General features: G+C 57.4%; 1 protein-coding gene across 1 annotated transcript; it reads right to left on the reverse strand.

Moving 5' to 3' along the window:
* Positions 1-2,363: 2,363 nt before the first annotated feature.
* On the reverse strand, positions 2,364-7,924 carry RTL6 (retrotransposon Gag like 6). The gene is made up of 2 exons (XM_019447152.2): positions 7,811-7,924; positions 2,364-7,610 (listed from the first exon to the last, which is right to left on the reverse strand). Exon 2 carries the CDS (start codon positions 7,290-7,292, stop codon positions 6,573-6,575), a length of 720 nt encoding a protein of 239 aa, XP_019302697.1. The 5' UTR covers positions 7,293-7,610; positions 7,811-7,924; the 3' UTR covers positions 2,364-6,572.
* Between the last annotated feature and the right edge of the window lie 2,045 nt (positions 7,925-9,969).

A 9,969-nucleotide genomic window follows, 5' to 3' on the forward strand; every position in this document is an offset into this window, starting at 1 on the left:
ACGTCATGATGTTGGCAAGTTCTCATCCCATATTAAGTGAGGGGAAAACAAAACAAAACAAAAACAGGCTAATGAGCATGTACAGTGTGATCCTGTTTTGTAAAGAAAGGAAACAGGACAAGCGGGTGTGGGGCTGGCTGGAAGTTCCAGTTTTCCTTGGCAGGTGGCCTGGGTGATGTGGACCCAAGACTCCCAGCTGTTGTCTGTCGTGCTGTCCTTCTGGTCAACCACTGAATGTCTCCCCAGGCGGCTTTTCTGTCAGCCCCCGGGGCTGGGTGCTGGGGACACGCACGCATGGGACACCAGCTCTGCCCTCTAGGAGCGTGTCGTCTAGTGGGGGAGAAAAACATAAGCCAGATAACATAATGTGATGGCATTTAATAGCTGTAAGCCTGGGGTGGATACGGGGTGTTGTTCCAGGAGGGCTTCTAGGAGGAGGAAATTTGACCCTGGTCTTTTCGCGGGACTCAGAGCACGAGGGGAGGCAGGACCGAAGGGGGCAGACTGAGGGCTGTTAGGAGAAGCATGGGAAGGCCTGGGTAACAGAGAGGTGCGGATGAGGGACATAAGGTTCCCAGCCCGGACACGGCATGAATAGAGCCAACACTCACCGAGAGGGAGACTCAGCGGGCCCCGGGACAGAACTCCGCCAGATTGGGTACCTTCGAGCGCAAAGCAAGAGCAGGGGTCACGCAGTCACTGAGGAGGCAGGCCTTGTTCCAACCCGGGCTCCTGGTCTCAAGCTGGGCCACACTGCGGGGGGTGGCTGGGGGACCTCAGCTCCGTACCTCCACTGTCAGGCGGGGTGGGCGGCTGGGACCTTGTGACCCTCTTAGAATCGGACATCTGGGGCCAGCCAGTAGGATGCTAGTGTGTCCAGCTGGATTCTAGACCTTTCCGTAGCAGAAGACACCGAATCGGCAAGACTAGCCAGTCGGGGCAGATTTTAACCCCCATTCCCAAACCACCACCCGTCATAGAGAAGCAGTTAGCGGAGGCCCCAAGGGCAAGGGCTTGGGCTGGTAGGAGGAAGGGGCCGCCCGGACACGGGCTTCCACCCTCCACACCACTCACCAAAGCAGCCGTGCCTTTCCAAGCTCCGCACCTGTTACCAAGATCTGGGGAAACCTTAGAATGAATTGTTAAGCTCATTGGGTGAGGAAGATTAAGAAAGCCTCAAGGGGGAGAACCCTGCCGGATAGGAATACGAAGAATTATAAAACCGAAGTCGTTTTAAGAAGGCAGAGGGAAATCGGTGCATCAGCAGAGAACAGAAAAGCCGGCCCCTGTAATAGATAAGACTTTCAAACGTGATGAGGGAAGCAACACACAGAAAGAATTAATGAATGATTAATTGATTATAGATGATTAATTAATACAGGATTTCAGGATGTTTAAGTATTTGGAAAGAAGTCCATTTAGAGCCTCGCCTCCCACTATACGCCAGACTAATTCCAGAAATAACTGTATTAACTCTAGGAGGGAAAGACCTTCCATTTAAAACGCTGCAAGGAGCCACAGAGGACCCAGAAGGAGCCTATGCTCAGCTCTTCTCCGACCAGCGGCTCTGAGTGGGCAGGACCCTTGCCGGGGGCCTGTGATGACCAACGGGTTTTGCAATGATGCTCGAATCTTCTCCGCCTTTTCCACTCTCCCTCGTGAGTGCACGACGGCATTTCTCAGAGGCCACCTGATAAGTGATCTTGCAACTGATTAAATGCTGAAGTGGGTGTGAGACCCCAGCCGTCTTCTATGCAGCCAGGCACCGAGGAAGTTTGCAGAGATGGAAAACAATGCCGCTCTTCTCGCTCGTGTTTTTTTTTTGTTTTGTTTTGGGAAACGCAGTTTTCTCTAAAATAGGCCACTTCGGTCCTCGTGTAATGAGTTTATTTTCCAAATAGTATTTTCAAACAGTCTCCAATTTAATTTACAATATGGTAGTGTTAATATGTAAGATCTACATAAGCAAAAGGTCTTTGGGGTCCTAAGGGGATTTTTAATGGCGCAAAGGGATTCGGAGACTCGAAGGCTGGAGGACCGCTCTTGGTCTGCAGGCATGTTGGCCGCGGCCTGTCTCCCCCACCCACAAACCCCCACCACCCAGCACAGCCACTCGTACACCCTGGCAAAGGGTTACTGAGCACCTGCGGCGTGCCGGGCATGGTTACAGGTACAATGACACAGCCGAGAACAAGAGGGACAAAACATATGTGCCTGCGTTGTGTCTGTCGTTAGAGTCTAACAACAGACAAAACGGTCCAGCGGCAGAGTGGGCCGGCTGTTCCAAGAGGTCAAAATTTCAGTCACACGCACACACACACACACGCACAAAAGCAAAAAGCTGGACACACGAGCAGCCAGTGTGACACATGACAGGTTAATATCTTTAATATATAACGAGCTCATACAAATTTATCGGACCCCAGTAGATAAGAGCAAAGGACGCTGACAATCCACAAAAGAGGAAATACACCTGCTTAACATGGAAAAGATGTTCGACTTGGCTAGAAAAGCAAAGAGACGCAACCCGAAACGCGGTGCTACGTTTCGTGATCAGATCAGCCAACGTTCGGCCAGGTGATAGTGCTCGGAGCTGGCCAGATGGTGTCGCGGGCACGTACATCCTTGCTGGCGGCAGTGTCATCAATGGATACAGACGTTTCTGGAAACCATTTGGTCAATACGTGATGAGGGGCTCAAAGGTTTTCGTATCAATTCGATAATCCCACCTCCGAGAATCTAGCCTAAGGAAATAACTCGACAGCGGCGAAAAGCGTGATGCATGAAGAAATTCTCCCATTTCTGAGCGCGAGAGGTTAGAAACGGCACGGGTGACCAACCACGGGCACTCCCGTCCGGCTGCGTGACGGCTTACACGGCCATTTCAAACTAAAGTTAGCAATAACACGTACTGGGGGAGAGCCCCTGATAGAAGTGAAAACATCTACACGATACCGTATCATTACAGAAGGTAGTGTCACAACTATGTCCGAACAAAAAGAAGAAAAACCATGATGGGGGGGGGGGGGGTGGCGAGAAGGGAGAGGCCTGGGGGGAGAGCCACCAAAATGTTAAAATTTTGCTTTTTCCACTTTCTCCCTCATTTTCCAAAACTTCTAGAAGGTGTAGGCTGGCGTTGATGATGAAAAGACCTGGTAAGCGCGCGCGGTTACTCGTTCACGGGAAGGAGTTCGTGATGGGTCCCTCCCATCCCTTCGACCGCGTCTGCAGTGCGCCGTCCGCCATCACACCCCACGCTGGGACCCCGAGGGACGACAGGGGGTCGTCAGCTCTCTCCACACCGCGGACCTGTCCTACACCCAATCCTCTCCCTACGTTCGCAAGCCACCACGGCTGCCGGACTCGGTGCTCAGCTCTTCCTTCGGCAGAGTCGTCTTGTCCTCAGCTCTAAGCCCCCCGTCTAATGCTTCCTGGCACGGGGACCTTAATCCTCCCACCTAAACTCTACTGCTGGCGGTGGCCCCAGGGGGTGTCCTTCTATGCAACTCTAGGGCTTGCCCCCTTAAGGCAGCCTAAGCAAGCGCCCAACGTCATTACTATTTCTCATCCCATGGGCCAAACTGCCAGAACCGCGGTCACCCAGCGAGCGGTGTGTCCCCCTTGACGGCAGGGGCCTGTACACCGGGAAAGTCTTACCAGCGCCTTCTCGGGGCTTTTTGCACCCCCGTCATTGCTTACTCATCATATACTTACCTGGCGCCCCTGAAACAGGTCTTTGCTTTTACCCAGACATCACCAGAATGCTTTAGGTCATTAAGTTAATCCCAAGGTCGCGCTATACATTCAGCCAGGAACTCACCCCGTGTTCGAAATGCCATCTCAAGCGATGCCCTGTTACACCCCGAGGGCTTACTTACCAGAGGGGGTATCGTGTAGACCAGAAAAGTCACAATATAGTTCGAATAATGTCAACACCGTGAAAAACATAAAGCGTCCCCCCACATGCACTGCGTAACACTACTAACTGCCTGTCCCTTTTAGAAACCGATACCTGCTCTCTTCAATTTAGAGAAATTACAACCCCCGAGTATGTACAAAGCAGCTCCCCTCCCCCGCTTCCTTCTCCAGCTTGACCCTCCCGGTCACGTGGTCTGGCTCTCAGCTGCACGGAGTTCGGGTCTCCCCCTCTTCCGCTAGCGCCACGAGGGGTGGGGACTCCCAATGGGGGGCGACCCCCCGGGCCTCTCGTCTACTCATCTCCAAAGTTGCAGGTAGCGGTCAAGGTCGCAGACGTGCGATGGCACCCGTCCCCGGCCCGCAGACGCCAAGCACCCACAGGTGAAACCCAACTCACCAAACCAAACGAAGCTGGGGCAGCAGCCTGGACCGGGCACGAGAGCGCCCCCCGGGGTCGCGCGGCCAGCCTGGCTCTCGGCCCCGCCGCGGGCGGCGCAAGCGCGGCGGACTTCCACGTGCCACGTGGGCGGGCCCGGGCTCGGCGAGATGGCACAGGTCCCGCCCCGCTCCCGCGCGAGGGCTCCCACCCTTGCCGAGCTGGGCCACGTGGAAACCTTGGAGGTGTCTGCTACCCCCTGCAGGCCGCCTTGCCCCCCCCAGGCGCCCGTACCCCCTCCTCGGAGGGGCACCTCCCCCTAGCAGGCAGACAGTAGGGCAGTGAGCACAAAGAGAAAGTGATCTGTACACCCCCCACCAGAGGTCCCACCCCCCCCCAGAATGGTGGCCCCACTGTGTGTCCTCCCCCCAGTCATGCTTAGAGAGCACCATGGTCCCACCTGAACAGCCGTGGCTGGAATCCAGGGGGGGCCTGAAGCCTGTATTCAGGCAGTTGTTCAGCAGGGCAGTTGGGCTAACAAGAGTTTGCAACGAGTGGGCGGCAGGGGTCCACGGACCCCAGCAGCCACTGAATATCCTTGACTTTGCAAGGCAGTGGCCGCTTCAAGAACGCAGTCACCTTCCCCAGCATCATCGAAACTCTTAGGAAGAAAGGATGGACCCCAGCACCCGACCTCTGGGTGTCCCGACGCCCAGGTCTTCGGGTGGGCACTGAGGCTCTCCTTCCGTGGTCAGGCCAGGACCGTTCACCACAGGGCGGAGGGACCCAGGGCAAGGCACCCCGTCTTACCCCACCCCGTGGTCCCGGCGGTCCCGTAAACGCGGTTCGTTTGGCATTGAGTATGGCGAGCGCATCACGGTCCAAAGGGCTTGGCCCAGTCTCATTTAGAAAGTGACTTCAGGGCGTCCACCTTAAGAGGTACAGCTTTGTCCCTCAGAATTAGGACCCGAGTGCCAGTTCTGTACCGTCCCCACATTAGGACCAGGGTAGACCGCAGCTCTTTCCCCTCACAGATGCCACCAAGGCCTTGGCGTGGCTGCTGGAGGCGAGGGCCCCTACCGGAAGTGCTTAATGAGGCGTCCCAGAGGATTTGGGTCTCCAGCTACGAGTCCACGCTTTCTTAGACCAAGGCTGGGCACCCGATGGACAGCCCAGGCATGGGGGGAGGGTGGGGGTGGGGAGCATGCTACACACAGGCTTTGGAGACCTACGGATGGTGTGGGTGGCTGAAGGGGCTGAGGCGAAGGCCACATGTCACCCGCGTGGAGACGGAAACAGGTCTCAAGCTAGACAGGCCTGCCACCAAGTGATACGGGGCAAAGAGGAGGGGGCGAGCACACGCTGGGAGCCGGTGGGGATTCCCACTGGAGGCCTGGGCGGCGGAGTGAGCCCCTGGCACCCACCCCTCAGCCGGCCGTGCGTCTCAGGCATGGATGTGCGTGACTGCGCGGTCTCTGGTGGCCGGATGGAACTGCTCGGCGATCCAAAGCCACAAAGACCTTCTGTGGCAGGCGAGTTCCAGATCCCCAGGATTGCCCGCGCTGTCGGAACTCTGGCAGCTGAAGCCAGGCGCTACTGGCGTGCGTCCTCTGGGGGCCCCTCCCTTAGCCGCATGAGCGGTCTTTCCCAGTGGCGACAGGGGGGGGGCGTACTGACTACGTGTCCGAGCGCAGGGTGAAGCCTGCCCCCCAGAAACGCTGGCACTACGCTCCCAGCAGCGAACACTCGGCCGGGGCTGGTGATCGCTAGGGGTGGGAAGCCAGGCTCCCCTCCCCGGGGCCCCCAAACAAGGCACCGGCCCCGCCCAAGCGGCCGTCCTCGGGCGTCAGTGAGCTCGTCACCGACAACAGGGCAGCCGGGGGTGGGGCTGCCACGGGGGCCCGCAGAGGGCAGAGGAGGAGCCTCGGCGAACCTGGCGAGGCTGGGAGAGGTCAGCCCAAACGGTCCGCGGCAGGCTGCGGAGTCGCTGTGACCGAGTAGCAGAGCCGTGGTCACTAGAGGAGCCGGGGTTGCAAGCAAGAGAGGGGACACATGCGCTCTAGGTACAAAGCTAGCACAGGTCACTAGGAAGCCAAGAGGGTAAGAGGGCGCCCAACAGTGAGGAAGGAAGATCTCCTTGTGGAACAGGTCTGGAGAGGCGGGGAGGAAGGTCTTCAAACCAGGGCGATGCCGTTGTATGGACGTCTCTTCTACGGAGCAAAGGGTGTACGTATGCTGTCTGCGTGGCGGCAGATGCGACCAGGGTGGTGGCCCATTCTTAAAGGTTCCGGGCTCGGGTGGGCAGGGCCGGAGCTGGGCTGGTCCCGTTGGAGGCTGGGTGCACGGGGCAGGGCCCCGTGCCCGTGGCAGCCAGCTGGCGGCACAGCATCTGCCGCTCCCGCACGGCCCGGTTAGAGGCAGAAGTCTTCCGGATTTGGGCGCGCCGCGCATGCCGCAGTGGAGACTTGTAGGTTCTCCGCAACTCTGCCAGGAATCCCTGATAGTTGTTTCGCAAGGGGCTGTCGGGTTGCATGTGGGGGATCGCCCACTTCTCCGCCTCCCCGGTCAGCCGGGACACAAGGAACGCCACGCGCTCGGCCTCGCCTGGGAAGCGGGAGGCCTGGAAGATCATGAACCTGTCCATTTGCATCAAGAACCCTGCCAGCTGGCCCGGGTCTCCGGAGAAGGGCTCGGGCAGGGAGGTTGGAGGCGTGGTCATCGGTCGGGTCCCGTTGGAGGTAATCGCCGAGATGGGCGGGGTGATCTGCAGGGCCCCCGGAATCCGGGCCCTGGTGCGTAACAAGGTCAGCTCTGCCATCACGCTCTCCAGCATGTTGGTGAGATTGGCCTTCTCTGCCCGCAGGGTGGAGGCCTCCCGCCTCAGCGCAGAGTTGGTGAGGCGCAGGGAGGTCAGGGTGTCGATGACGTCATCCATCTGGGCATTGGTAGACGCGGCAGAGGCCGGGGTTTCAGCTTTTGATGTCTGGGGTTGGACCATGTTGGCCAGAGGGCAGCCAAAGGCCGAGACCGGTGGGCTGGGAGAAGGGGGTACGCGCAGCCCAGAACCCGAGGCCCTGCGATGCTAAAATGGGGGTAGGCCCAGACGGGAATCGGGGAGAGGGCGGGGTGCAACACGCAGGGTGGCCGAAGAGGGCAAACGAGAAGAAGGCAGGGCGGTCGGAGCCCAGAGGACGAGCACAGCGGGCGCCAGGCAGGTGGCGCAGGCCCTGCGGACGCCGATTCCGGAGGCGGCTCCTTTATCGCGGACCTCGCCCGGCCAGCGCGGGCTGCACAGGGGGTTGGACTGTTCTGGGCCCTGAGGGAGGAAAAGATGCTTTAGAAAACGTCTGGGACTGCGTAGACAGGGGCAGAAGGAAAGGGCGCGGCGTGGGGGAGGGGGGCGCCCGGGCCCGAAGCCCCCTCCCCGCGCGGGGCCCGGCGCCCACCGTGGGCAGAACAAAGGGCGGCTGCACCTGCGGCGGCGCGGGGGGCCTGGGACGGGCGGCGGGCGCGTACCTGGGTCTCCCCGGCTTCCTCCGCGGCTCCGTCTGCCGCGCCGGCCGCGACCAAGATGGCCCGATCGGGGGACGCGGGCGGGCCGATGAGTCACGGCGGCGGCGGCCCGCGGAACTGCTTCCCGGTCAGGTCAGGCCGGGGCGGCGGCGGGAGGCGGGCGCGGGCGGCCTCGGGCGGGAGCACGAGCGGGGGCCGGGGCCGGGGTCGGGGTCGCAGCGGAGGGAGGGCGGGTCGCGGGCGGCCGGGGCGCGGGCCGGGCCGGGCGGGCGGGGCGGCGGAGGCGGCGGCGGGAGGGCCTCGGCGCGCGGGCCCCGCTGGTTGCCATGGAGACCGCCCGCTCCCGCGGGCGCGGCGGCGGCCGGAGCCCCGCCCCGGAAGTGGCGCACGCAGCCCCGCCTCCCAAGGCTACCTCTCGGCGTCCTTCCGCAGCAGCCAATCAGCGACGTCCGGGATGGCTGTGATGTTTATTATTGGGGTGGATGCCTTCCTGTGTTTGTAGCTCTTCCGAAGGCTGCCAGCAAAGGTCTTTTCGTGTATGTTGTAATTATATATTTTTCGTGACGCTGGCTTTTCGTAATGTATCTTGGATACAAATTCAACGAACCACATGTTCACTGTAGCGAATTTTGATGTGCGAGAAGTCTTAAAAAAAAAAAAAAGAACACTTTGTATCACTCAAGAGTCCCTCGACCTGAAGGGAACAAATAGTAAAATTTCTGTAGTCGCACCCTGTCGTTTTTTTCTTTGATATAGTCTATTACCACATGTTACTTTTTGTACCTCCTGAACTGGTTTCGAACCGTGACGTTTGAGCAGTTTCCTATTAAAGCTGTTTCAAAAGCATGACTTTCAGTTAGTGCCTGGTAATCGCATATACCACAATTATTGCCACTGAAATGGCATGCCACAACTTATTAATCGCTCCCCTTTTGATAGATCTCTTATTTCCATGCGGAAGTTTTATAAACCATATTTGTGTATAAGTCCCAGCCCTTCCCCTGACAAGTTCTCCAGGGTAATCGCCAAGGAGTGAAATTACTGGGCCAAAGGGTACGAGCCATTTCAGAAACTCGGGGTCTGGATGCTTTTCCCGCTTTGCCTTGCTGCGCTGCCTCCGAGTGGTCAATTCCAGGCCGGGACACGACTGGAGAGAGAAGACACCCAGCGTGCCAGTCTTTCCAGGACACGTCTGCGAAGAGGCTGAACCCTTGACGGAAGTGCCTGCTACAATTTCAGGTACTGAAATTTACCCTGTGACTCTTAAATTCCCAGGTGCTTTGAATATTAGATACACCCTGATTTCAGGAATGAGAAAACATAAATTTGAAGAAATACGTAATTTATTTGTATTTCACATTATTTCGGGTAGGATACAAAGTGGCATCACGTAAAAGCAGTGAAATAAAAGTTAAAAGAACTTTAAAAATAAAACCAGGGGCAGAGTATTTGGCTTCTGACCCAGTTAATCTCTGGGTCATGCCCACGCTCTGAGATAGCCCTCTCTGCTACAAACGCAGAACAGCGACAAACTATACAAAGAAAGTATTGAGAGGATCTGGCTGGGCTCAAAAACAAGATGAACTCCACTGTGGGCGGAAACACAGACTGCTGAGTATTGATAAATCCATGGTCCGGGGACATAATGGGGCCATAGGACTGGCAACAGAACCAGGCTTTCTCTTTGAAACTGGGGGAATGCGGGGGTCACCTGTATGTCAGAAAGGAGTCTGGAAAATCTACTCTGACCGTTTCATGGGACCACAACTTCTGTGAAGGTGTAGCCTTGGGACCAGGAAGAACACACAGTACCACGAACCTCACAACCCCTGGTTTGACAAGTAGACCCTAGAAGGCCAGGAAGGGTGAAGCAACACCACCAATATAAAACATGTTCTGTACTGTAGAGCAGGGCATTATGGGAGCAACCCCAAACTGCTAAACTGGGCAGGAAGGGGGCTCCAGGGAGTAGGAGGGTTGAGTACACAGAGAATGCACACACACACACGCACACACACACACACACACACACACACACACAGAATGCAAAAGACAGCCTTTTACCCAAAAATGAACCTAAAATGCAAAACTAAAGCCCATGAAGACATCGAATGCTAAGAATAATGGCCGCCAAAATGAATAATCATAATATAAATTAACTC

This window comes from Panthera pardus, unplaced genomic scaffold (assembly GCF_024362965.1).
Source record: "Panthera pardus isolate Hobbes unplaced genomic scaffold, ASM2436296v1 HiC_scaffold_6, whole genome shotgun sequence".
Lineage (NCBI taxonomy): Eukaryota > Metazoa > Chordata > Mammalia > Carnivora > Felidae > Panthera > Panthera pardus.